Below are 12,797 nucleotides of genomic sequence, written 5' to 3'. Positions count from 1 at the left end.
AAATGAAGCACTTGGAACGGCAAGTGTTTGTGGTGTTTGTGTGTGTGTGTGTGTGTGTGTGTGTGTGTGTGTGTATCTACACTGATTATACTACTAAAGCTAGTGACTCGAAGGGATGAGTTAAAGACTCGTCACCTGACGAAAGTCCAAGCATGCTGGACTCCAGAAGCACAGGGACCGTCCATGGTGGAGACACCAGGACGGGACCAACCCCACCCTTCTAAGAAACTCCATTCTTGACACCTTGACTATTTGTCTCTGGGGATGTGGACCACATTTAGGAGCACTGCCTCTCTGGAGACATCACTGCTCAATCTGTTAGGAAAGATAGAAGGAAGCATCCGGTACCAGATGTAAGTGGCAGCTCTGTGCTTCCAATCTGAGCTCTGAACTGTGCAAAGCCCAGAGTCTCGTGAGCCGTGTCCCTTCCACACAGTGAGGGAAAGCCTCAGAAACCTGAGGTTCCCAGACCATGAGGCCTGTGAAGACTGTGGAGTCAGGGTTCATGTGTTCTTTGCTGCCACTGGACAGGGTCCAATGCCTGCCATGCAGGAAGTGCCCAGTAAATAGTCAACAGAATGTCCACGGGAAGGAAGTCGGGCAGTAAAGCGCGTTATCTCCCTCTCCATCTTCATGTGAAAGCAATGACAGTAACCATCTACTGCAGGTTATGCTCCGAGGTCAAGGGTCAGGAGAAACAGCTGCTGGGTCGTAAGGTATTCTTCCTTCCTTGAGATGGGTCTCGTATATCCCAGGCTAGCTTTGACCTCGCCATGCAGCCAAAAATGACCCTGAACCTCTGTCCTTCTGTTTCTATCTTCCTAGTGTTGGGATTTCAGGTGTGCAGCGCCGTGCTTGGGTTATGTGCCAAGGGTTGAACCTAGGGCCTTCTGCATGCTAGACGCTCTACCAACTAAGCTCTATTGTCATCTCTAGATTTCACATTTAACCAGGCCAACAAAACAGCGCCCCCCCTGCACACAGCTGTGGGACCATGCCTTAGTCTACTCTTGGGAGCAAAGAAGGCTCCCCCGCAGCCTTGCCCCTTGCTGCTTTCAGCAGCAACACGGAAGCAAGAGGAGACTCAAGGACAGAAAAGGTCCTGGATTCAAAATTCCCATTTGGCTGACATGTTTTCAGAAGTAGGTAGGAATAAATCACTTTGGGGACTCAGAATAAAGCCAGGTGTCTAGTCCTCCCGGGGTTCCTCTGACCTAATTCTAGTGACTTATGACTATAGGATGCCTATTACACCAGGAATTATCAGAAGGACACCTTTGAAATTCCCGTTCTGGCACAGATGACCTCTGTACTCTTCAGTACACCTGCCATCTCCCCCAGGGAGGTCTTCTAGCCTACTAATAGGCCCGCTATCTGGATGAGCGCTTCTCAACCTATGGGCCAAGACCCCCAGGGGGCCAGGGAGGGGGTGGTTTCTAAAGATCCTTTTATATCGGTCACACGAGACCCCTGAAAAACACAGATATCTACGTTACAATTAGCAAAAGTGGCAAAGCTACAGTTATGACTTAGCAACAAAAATAATTTTATGGTTGAGGGTCACTGCAACATGAGGAACCGAATGAAACAGTCACAGCCTTAGGAGAGTTGGGAAGCACTAATCCTGAGCCTTAGGGGACACCTGGATCCCCTGTGTAATTCCACATTCCCAGAGCTCTAGAAATTTCCTTAAAGCCAATCTGACCCCGGTTTCTAAGCTAAGAGACAGGGAGTCAAGGCTCAAGCTCTAAGACAGACCAGACCACCTGAGTCTGAATGCAGCCAGCTCTCTCTCATAGTAGCTGTGTCTTGGGCAAGTTTTGTGACCACTTCAGTGCTTCCTAGGCTCTCTGCGGTTAGATGATGATAGCCATACCGGCTATGGCATTGAATCATATGTGTTCAAGTGCTTCTGAGCCAGGGCACAGTAAGTGCTCAATGACACTATTCTAATCTCTATCTTCTAAGCACCCTTGGATTGTTCCTTCCACTCTGGTACTACTGAACACCTCATTAAGGGTCGGCTCCTGCTGTGTGTTGATGACTGACTGCACATGGACTTATCACTGGGTCACTTCAGTGTTCCGATGAGGTAATGAAACAAGACTCTCCATTTCAAAACCAGGCATAGGAGTGCATGCCTTTAACCCCAGAACTTGGGAGGCAGAAGTGAGTCGATTTCTAAGCATTATAGGCTGGCCTGGTCTACACAATGAGTTCCAGGACAGCTGGAGCTCCATAGAGACCCTATCTTAAAGATGATAGATAGATAGATAGATAGATAGATAGATAGATAGATAGATAGATGATAGATAGATAGATAGATAGATAGATAGATAGATAGATAGATAGANGATAGATAGATAGATAGATAGATAGATAGATAGATAGATAGATAGATAGATGATGGGTAGATAGATGATAGATAATAGGTAGATAATAGATGACAGATAGATAGATGATAGCTATAGATAGATGATAGATAGAGGTGATAGGTAGATATAGATAGAAAGATAATAGACGATATAGATAGAGAGATATGATAAAGATAGATAGATAGGTTAGATAGAAGATAGATAGATAGATATAGATAGATGCTAGATATAGATAGATGTTAGATAATAGATGATAGATAGATTAGATAGATGATAGATAGATAGAGATAGAGAGATGATAGATAGATAGATAGATAGATAGATAGATAGATAGATAGATAGATAGATAGATGATAGAGATAGAGAGATGATAGATAGATATTGAGATAGATAGATAGATAGATAGATAGATAGATAGATAGATAGATAGACCCCACATTTCCCTCATGATCCCTCAGCTTTAGCTTCACTGGGTAAACTAAGTGTTGTGCTCATGCAATCGATGATGCTTGAAGCCAGCAGGCAGGGGCCAACTCCCTTCATTTTTGCTCAACACAATGAAGACAACTGCAGGAGCTCAGAGAGATAAGGCTCCCGTGGGGGTCACATCAGGGGCAGACAAGGGAGAGGCTGATAAGGAAGAAGGCACAGAATCCCAGCACTGTAAATATTTACCTCGTCAGGGGTTTCCTGTTTCTTCAGCCCAGCGCACTTTGTAATAATGAGCTCATGACATCGCTTGTGGACAACGCAAGTGCAAACTGTCAACGACAAAAACAGAAGAAGCTTGACCGATGACCGGGGCCTGCCAGATCCCACCCTGAGATCTAATCAGGTCTCGGTGGAGACACGACCAGAGCCGTGCCCTTTCTGTCAATGTCCGAACCTAAACGAATGCCCTCCTCAAGCCTTGAATGCAAGGTCTCAAAAATGCACTGCCACTGGGACTATGGGGCTTCCTGAGTGTGGAAGGGTGAAAGCGATGCCCCAAGGGCGCTGGAAGCTTTGAGAAGGTTACCCAGCTGTCCTGCTGCCATGGCCAAGGTCAGGGACCACCCTCTGCCCAGTCCTCCACCGAGCCCTCACTATTGAAGGTTCTGTACTGTCCTTCTCACACAGGGCCATGACACAAGGACTCCTTGGGGTGCCTGGGATGGAGCATACAATACAGGAGTTCTTGGGCTTTGAAAAATAATCCGCTTTATGATCACCATGTGCCAAACTTTAAAAGTTCCACTGAACTTAGTTAAGCCCACATAATGTGGCCTATAGCTCTGGCTGCAGGGTCACGGGGCAGCGCGGCTCCTCCTCAGTGGTTAAAGGAGGTAACTGTGTGCATGTATACTTTCACAAACAATAGCAGCCATTAGCAGAGCCACTTCCAAGTCCTGCTTAAAGTAAGACTTAAGTTCAATCCTGAAGGGCCAACCTGTCCTCCCCATTCTCACCAGAGAGAAGTCTGGACATCACTGCATCTCATTCTACCTCCCTGTGCAAATTGGCCTTCTCCATGATAGCCAGTTAGCTAGAGAAATGCAATCCCCAACACCTCAAGTAAGCCACAAGTGCTTAATAATGATTCCAAAGAACAATCATGGAGAGATTCAGCACGAAGCATCAGGGCTACCAACAAGCTGGCGAGAGAGTACCTTTCGGAGATCCTGGGAAGGGGGATTGGCAACGCAATAGACCCCCAACAAGACAGGTGACTCCAGTGACCCTCTATTCAAGTGTTACATCTATGGGGGAGGGGAGGGAAATCAAAGTACTGCTGCCTTCTACCACTGTGGCCAAGATGCCATGGCAGGGGGTACTGCGTGGGATGCCAGGAGACAGGCAGTGCTTTGGTGGCATGTGTCATACATGCATAAGAGTGATGGCCAGGCAGTAACACAGTAGACAGGCCTCTCTAAGACACCCTCTTAGAGAGGGTGGACAATGGAAGTATCCAAAGGCTCTAAAGGTTTCCGATCTATTGTGCACCTTCTAGAAGGGATTATAACCTTAAACCAACCATGGGTTCCAAAAGCTAAGTTCATAAAAGACCTCTTACCTTGACATTGATACCCCTGTTTTCCTATGACACCCCTGCAAGGAAGAAGACAGAATTTTACTAGGGCGAAAGATAAACACACAAAGCTACCCACTTCTGGCCATTACCCATGCTGTGCTGAGTGCTCTGGGGTCTGCTGAGCGGTGTAATTTCACTACCATTTGCAGGGTTAAGAACACCTTCCAGAAGGCCCTAGGGACAGCCTCACTTTGGAGCAGGTACAGGGCTGCTGCCTGTATCAAGCTTTGGTTTTCTGTACAAACACTCACACCAGTTGGGGTAGCAACGTTCTAGAAAGTCACAAGCAATCCTCCTTGCTCTAGGCAGAAGCCAGTCAACTAAAACACCCCCCTCCTCATGGGTGAGAAGGTGATTCCCCCAATCCTGGCACCAGGACATGCTTACAGAGTGCTCTGTGATGGGAGATAAGGCCTGAGGTTGGTTGACATATACCCTGGGCATCCCAAAGCCTGTCAAGGATTATGGGCAGTCTGTCGTCAGGACCAGGGGCTCAATCAACCATTAAAAAGGTTCCTTCTACGGTCACAGCAGGGTTCTCCTGGCAAGGTTAGTTAGCCTGGAAACAGCGTAGTCCAACCTACTCATCCATAGCCCTGCCTCACTGTACCTAAAACTCACATGTCTGCTGTCTGTCACACTGGGACTTGAGGTCTGCCTTTTAAACCTTAAAATCAGAGTTCTAAAAAATGATGACAAAATTACTATATAGCCAGCTCCTAAAGTTATATACAGTGCTCTCGGACTTGTATTAGAGAAATCACTCCTTTGTTTCAAATTAAAATATGATGCTTCTGTCTGGAAGAACATTACTTCATTCATTATTTGTTTTCATGGGAAAATCTCAATTTCCCCACCCCTACCCCCTTACTGTGCAGCTCTGGCTGACCTGGACCTGCTATGTAGATCAGGCTGGCCTTGAACTCAGAGACCCACCCTCCTGAGCACCAGGTTCAAAGGTGTGCACCACCATCCCTAGAAGAAAGCCTCTCTCCTTCACATTAGCACCTTTGATTGAGCTTCACTCTCTCCCACTCCACGCCTAACACCCTCCCTTCTCCAGGGACTTACCAGATGAAATCTCTGCAGTGGGAGCAGTAGGTGGGTTGCCGTAAGTAGGTGGCCATGAACTTGTGGCCATTGACCTGGTGGACCCTGCGCCTGACAGCCCCTTGCCTCTTCCTTGGCCGCATACGCTCCCTGAACACTCGTTCTTCATTGTCTTTGGGGGCTGCAGAAGACACAAGCAGAGAGGAGGACGGTGGCGTTAGTGCACCCCAACACTGACCTTTGGGCAGAGGTGGGTTGAGTGTGTGTGTGTGTGTGTGTGATGGTCTGAGGAGTCTCAGTGATCAGATGAAGGAAGCGAGGGCCCTGGGTGGGCAGAGCCAGAATTCACATACAATATTTTTTGTTTTGTTTTGGGTGTCTGTATATGTTTATGTTGAGACAGGATTTCTCCTGTGTAGTCCTGGCTGTCCTGGAACTCACTCTATAGACCAGGCTGGCCTTGAACTCAGGGTCACACCTCTCACCTGCCTCTGCTTCCCAAGTGCTGTGATGATAGGCATGCACCACCACGACCCTAGAATTCATGTGCATCTTGTCATGTCTAGCTACAACCTATGGCCCATCAAACCACACTGCTCCCAGCTGTTCCACTCCCTCACGATCACTTTGCTTGACCCACACAGCTTGAGGGTCTAGGGGGTCAAAATGTCTAACATTCCAATCTTAGCACACGTTTAGGTGATGTGATCATGGACAATAGAGTAAGACCCACTATGAGTCTCTGCTGGCATCTCTCTCAATAAATGGGGGCTGCACTGCTGCCCTCATGGGGTGAAGTCAACTAGTTATTTTCAGATACCTCTGTGAGGGGTGATGGATACTGGTGGGAGGTTGTGTAAAGCTATGAAGTCAAACAGGAGGCATCTGTGATGATCAGGAAGACTGCCAAGGGTCGCTCCTGCACACGGGGTCCGTCTGAATGGAACTTGCTTGGAAATTTCTACTACTTCAGCCACAGAGCACATCTGCCTTGCTTTTTAAGTTACATTTTATGTCAAATGTATTGGGAAGTCACAGGCCATGGAGGATCAGACATGCAATCCTACCACCCAGGAGGCCAAGGCAAGAGGGTGGCTGGAAACTCGGGGGTCAGCCTAGGCTACAAAGCAAAGCTGCCTCATTCTAGGTGGTCAACTAGGAGTACCTGGAGAAACTAGGATTACTAGAAAGAGATCACTGCAGATAGGGGACACCTTCTGGGGAAAGAGAGTGTGTGGTCACTGAGGGGGAAAGCTTAAGCCAAAAGCCAAGTGTGAAGATCGGGTAAGGGAGCAGGGTGCAGAGTTAGCCAGGGGGAAGGATGTATGAAAAAGACCTTGTGGCATGGACACCTGCTATCTCTTTTCATGTTTGTCTGTCTGTCTGTCTATTTATAGAGAGAGGGGGAGCTTGAGAAGAGGTAGCAATGAGAAGAGAGGAAAAGAGAAGGAATTATGATGGTGCCTCTCTGTCTCTCTGTCTCTCTCTCTGTCTCTGTCTCTGTCTCTGTCTCTCTCTTTCTCTCCCCCCCCCCGTGTGTATGTGTTATTAATAATTAAAGAAGAAGAGGTCAGAAATTTAAGAGGCAGCAGGAAGGAGACACGAGAAAAGATGGAATGGAGAGGAGGGGGTAAATGATTCTCAAAAATGTAAAAATATTTGCAGGATAAATATGAAAGATACGCTCAGTAGGGATTTTTAAAATGTAAAGCAGAGCATTACCGATGCACCACGGATGGACCATTTCATACCTAATAAGGCTACAGCTTTGTTTCCACATGATAGTGTGTGTTACCGGCATGCTATGGGGGAACTGATTTATTCATTTACTGCTAGAGAAAGCGGCACGTGACACACATTTTCAGGAAGCAATATTATAATGCATACCAAGGGCAAACAGATTCACAAAGAGATCTGGCTTGTCAGATCCTTAGGAATTAGCTCTAAGTCAATCACTAAATACAAACAAAAGCTATAAAACCATGGAGTGCAGACGTTCCTCACTGCATGGCTACATTAGTCAACAACCGAGGAAGAACCTATTTAAGATTAATACAGTGGTCTAAAGATGTATTACATCTATAGCAACTCAAAACTATGCACAAACACCGGAGGAACACGGGAAATGTATAGAGCATCCCCACTATAACCTGACCTTGTATCAACCAATAGGCTCAAGAATTATACCATGCTAGAATAATTGGATAGTATCTTTTATAAACTGTTCTCCAGTTTCCTTTTCAAAGGTCCCCCCCCCGCCCCCCGTGCCTAAATCATCAAGTAATGCCCTGGTGCCCTAGTGGTTTGATGTCTCCCTGGCATGAACAGAGGAGCCCTGGAGAGTAGGAGAGAGAAGACATTTCATATCATTAATTTATCCATCCCTTGCTTCGTCCACTCTCCGATTCATAGATAGAGTCTTGCTATGGCCATCCTAGAAGTCTGCTTCTGTAGTCCAGACTGGCTTGCATGCCCAATCTAACCTCTGCTTCCACAGTGCTAAGACCACAGGTGTGCACTACTACACCTGACCACAAGAGGGCAAACTCAAGCAGGAAGTCGGCTTTCTCCCTCTATCTATTGAGTTACATTCCAGAGTCACAGTGGAATTTCTGGTACCCAGGAAAAGTCTTTAAGCTCAGGATAGACACACAGAATAAAAACATTCCCAGGCCCCTAGCCTGGGAAACTGACAAGTCACACAAGGTGTCCCTTAACACCTCCAGCTGGCTGAAGGCTGTTCCCCGCTGTCTCGGGATGCACTGTGCCACACTCAGTGGGCATGATCGCCCCTTTGCCTGGAGGTCCCAGTCAGTTCTCAGAGGTCACGTTTATGACTTTCTCTGCCAGACAGCAGAAAGGGTTTCCAAAAGTTAGAGAGCGACTACCACTTAGTATGAGTACTTGGTGAAACTTTCTGTAGAGACAGAGAACCTGACTGGTCTGAGAGAACAAGAACCCACAGAGGCACGAGCTGAGCGGTAACTATATCTTCAGTAACCCCAAACATTCCAGATATGCCGTCTAACTCCTTTAACTAGTTCATAAACTTCAAATTCCTGGCACCTTTTACAGATTTCCCTGATTAGTTCATAAACTTCACAGTCCGGGTACCTTTTGCACTAGTGAATAGTAAGCAGCCTCAAAGTGGAGAACCATCTCTGAGAGGCTGCAAATGGGCTGATACAAAGAACAAAACGAATTATGTACTATGTGGCTACTAGTCTGTGCATCTAAACTTAGTCAGCCCCCCTCCCCTGGGGGAAGGGATCCATTTCCTTATAGACTTTATGAATACTTGAAACTCACGAAGAGGGCGGCCTGCCACTAAACACTATACTTTTGCTGACAGGCGGGACACTGAAGGATTCACATCTTCAACATCTTCATTGTCCTCTCTCTTTCCACACAAAAGGAGCTCAATAGTAATAATCCTTTAGAGATAGTTTTCACTTTACAAAAACCAAGCAGGAAATTCTTGCTCGTGTCAGGACGTAGATTCCTGGGTGTTTTCAGGCAGTTGTGTGGGAGGGACTATCAAATTCAAGGGTTTACTCTTGCCTGGATCAGAACCAACAGGACCACTGGCCAGTGCTGGGCACTGCTGTCACTGCTCACTGCAGGGCCAGCCCTAAAGCATGCAGGGGCAGTTCTCCAAGCAGGTTGTAGGGGTTTCTTTCTGAGCTCCCTCTGCTGACTCCCCCTTTTTCGAAATATAATTGAAGTGGGTGTCAGGAGATAAGCCAATATCTTTTGCCTTTGTTGCAAACTTGAAATTTCTGCCCAAGTCATTAATCTCTTTCGGTTTCTGTTTTTTGTTGGTTTGTTTGGTTTTGGTTTTTTTGTTTTGTGTTGCATTGTTTTGATTTTTAATCTGTCAAGGGAGAGAGAAGCCATGGCCAGCTCCAACACTGGTCTGGAAGGGACAGGGCTCTGATTCTTAATCTTATTAATCCGACTGGCCCTGGAGTCACCTAGGGACACATCTCTAGACGTCCAGTGAGTCTAACTGAGGTAGCGACTCACAGTGAGCATAGATGACACCAGCCCAGAGGCTAGGATCCAAGATCAATAAAAAAGAACAGGTAATCTGACCACAGACATTCAATGCTGACGCTTGACTGTGGATACAATGTAACCAGTGTGGATACAATGTGACCAGTGTGGATACAATGTGACCAGTGTGGATACAATGTAACCAGTGTGGATACAGTGTAACCAGTGTGATACAATGTAGCCAGTGTGGGTGCAATGTAGCCAGTGTGGATACAATGTAACCAGTGTGGATACAATGTAACCAGTGTGGATACATTGTGCCCCAGTGTGGATACAATGTAGCCAGCCCATGCAGCAGCGCACCACGTCTTCCCACAGTGATAGCATGTTTTCCTTTTAAACTTTGAGCTAAATAAAACAGCACTAAGATACATGGTCCGGTCCAGTGTTAGTCAACCTGGGGCCTGGGGAACACTCAACCTCTGGGAGTTCATTTAAGCTTGCCTTTCCATAGTTCCCCGGTCTGGGCAGACTGACCTGACTGGCAGTACCAACAGGAAGGCAAAAAAACCAACCACACAAAATGAAATCCTGAAGGATTTGAAAAGAGTGGCAGCTCTTATTTTACCATGAGGAAAGTGGGTGCCACTGTTCTCATGACAAGGAGTTTTAAATATTAAGTAAATATTTATGTGGCACCAAAGATATACCCTGCATATTGTACTCACACAATACACTTTTTAAAAACCCTTCATGTTCAAAACAGGAAAGAGGAAGCAGCGACTGATTTCTCAGGAGGAATCATTCGGTGCGTTATCTTCTCAGAGTCATAGCATCCATCAGAAGGTCTGCAAGGAGGCTCGGGAGGGTCTGCATGTTTCATTAAGTGTGTAATTGAACCGGAAGAATGCTGGTGGCATTTCAAGATTAGCATCTCGAGTTTAATAGAAGCCCTTTTCATCTTCCTTTCTAAATGAGCTCTGCTGTGTTCACAGTGGAGTTCATGTGCCATCCAGTCACGGGCCAAAACTGTAGTGGTGTATGCTCTCCAGCGCACGAAAACACTGGCTGCTGATGGAGCAGAGGTTATAGCACTGGTGTAAACTGAGGCACAGCAAGTGATTGTCAGATAGAAGGGAAATGAGGCAGACGGGCCCCAGCCCCACCTGGCTAACTAAGGTGACTAGGCCCAAGCGTACTGTGAATAGTGCTAAGTCACAGAAAGAAGTACATTTAGGCAGGGCATTCATTGGCTTGCCTTCCTTCTGTACTCCTCCCTCTACCTGTTCAGTTACAGGCTGTGGAATTCCTGGTATCCAGGAAAAGTCATTATCCCCAGGAGGGAGGCAAAGAATAAAACATCCCCAGGCTCCTAGCCTGGGAAATTGATCAAGTTGGACACCTGCCAAGGGAAGGGACCCAACCCCCAGTGTGCCAGTGAGGTCCACGGTGAGTCACCGAAGCTCATCTAAGGTGGCATAGCCGAGCGCTGGGGATGCAATACACGGTGATAAGGCTCACCTGAGGAGCACAGTACCCGAGTTGGCAGTTGTGGGAAGAGAGAGGCCTAGACATCTGGTCTCTCCGCAAATAACTCCCAAGCCTTTCAAAGCAGCAGGTATCACAACCCAAAAGGTTACAAGGTTACCACCCTGTAACAAGCTTCCCACCCCATGCTGTCAACACCAGCGATTCCAAGGTTCCCGCTCTAACAGGCAGAACGCACACACAAGGCTTAATCCCTCTCTCACCCAGGTTAGCCCCTTTCTGCCTCTGCGGATTCACAGAGCCTTTTAAGTGAATTAAGTGCCTGCCCCGACTCCCCATGCCACAATGAATTAACTCTTTGGTTTTCCTTAGGATACTTCTTTGCTAAGGCAATTTTTGAAATCTAACTAATTTTAAAATTAAAAAGTCATCGTTGGGTGTATGAAAAAAATGGCACATGACCTGAGACAGGGGGATCAGTGTGAGCTCAGGGCTGGCCTGAGAAACAGTGAGGGTCTTCCCCACCCCCATCCCACCCCCAATTAAAAAAATAAATAAAAATAGTATGGCCTCTTCAAAATTGTTGTGGAGGCAGGGCAGGGTCCCCAGAAGGTGGACAGGGTGGGATCTATTGTCCGACCTACCAAGGAAGAGCAATCTTAGAAGTCCGAAGATTAAAGGAAGAACAATAAAAGGAACAGAATTAAGGTGAGACAAGGGCTTGGAGGAAGAGAAGCAAGGAGTAGAGAGAAGTTCTGGTAATTGCTGTCTCACTGAGCAGAGGACCACACCTTCCAACCCCGCTTCCCACAGAAAACCCAGCTCAGGGCTACCTACACAAGCACCATGGAAGCCTGGCAGCCTAGTGAATACCAGGGACACTGTCAGCACAGTCTGCCCTTCTCCAGCCCTCTCAGTCCTGAGGCTCCAAGCACTGAAGTTATCATTTCTGCTCCACACTGCTAGCCCCTGGTTAGGGAAGTGCAGATCCAATCTGTGCCTGTAACATTGTGACTGAGGGGTGAGGGCCTCGTGAGCTCCATCTTTTGTTCTTTCAAATCTCCTGCTTGAGAAAACAAGGCAATGTCTCTCCCCTCTTCCATGTTGTCCCTGTATGGTCTCCCAGGAGGGCAGGGTGACCCTGTTCCTCTTGCACCAAGGCACTTGGTGCCTTTAAAAACTCAAAATCCTTTCCCCTGGTCTGTGGCTGAGGAGGACTCTGGGTAATTTCTGCATGAGAGCTAGTGAAACTTGACATGGCACTGACCAGAAGGTCTTAGGGGATGATTCTCAGCCTCTTCTTTGCTGCTTTGGGGAATAAAAATGCTTCTTTTCACTCTGGAAAGTTTCTCATAAAGTAGACTAAGCCATCTTACTTCTGCATATTTATTCAAATAATATGAGAAAAGCTACATCACCCCAAACTCTGTGTGCAGATATTTATGGCAGCTTTATCTATAATCACCAAGAACTGAAACACCGACAAACTCTCAGTGAAGGACCTGTGTCCACTGGAGAATTGGAATCCACCCAGCAAAACAGAAAGAACAGATAAGGAGCAGAAACAAAAAACATGGACGCCCCTCAAGATGCTGAAGTGGCGGAGTCAACACATACAGACTTCCAGTGCCATGGAACCTAGATTCCAGAGGAGGGGAAGTGACAGGCACTGCAAGGCCCACCAGGCACTGATGGTGGGTGGGGGGCTTGACCATGAAAAGTGTTCCATGGTCTCTGGTAGCTTCCATGACTACACAGTTGTCAAAACACAGAACTAACTTGCCAGAAAGGGTGAATTTCACTGTATGTAAGTCGGT

At 47.0% G+C, this 12,797-nt stretch overlaps 1 protein-coding gene across 2 annotated transcripts in view; it reads right to left on the bottom strand.

Annotated features, from left to right (window-relative positions):
- Positions 1-12,797, bottom strand: part of Prkce (protein kinase C epsilon) — a 479,816-nt gene that overhangs the window by 173,224 nt on the left and 293,795 nt on the right. For both annotated transcript variants that reach the window (XM_021186165.2, XM_029471044.1), the window contains exons 3-5: positions 5,518-5,677; positions 4,429-4,463; positions 3,051-3,136 (exon numbers count right to left, since the gene is read on the bottom strand). In XM_021186165.2, coding sequence (XP_021041824.1) covers positions 3,051-3,136; positions 4,429-4,463; positions 5,518-5,677 — 281 coding nt within the window. The remainder of the gene's footprint in view (positions 1-3,050; positions 3,137-4,428; positions 4,464-5,517; positions 5,678-12,797) is intronic.

This window comes from Mus caroli, chromosome 17 (assembly GCF_900094665.2).
Source record: "Mus caroli chromosome 17, CAROLI_EIJ_v1.1, whole genome shotgun sequence".
Lineage (NCBI taxonomy): Eukaryota > Metazoa > Chordata > Mammalia > Rodentia > Muridae > Mus > Mus caroli.
Note: the sequence above shows the minus strand (reverse complement) of the source record. Positions and strands in the feature narration are given on the sequence as shown.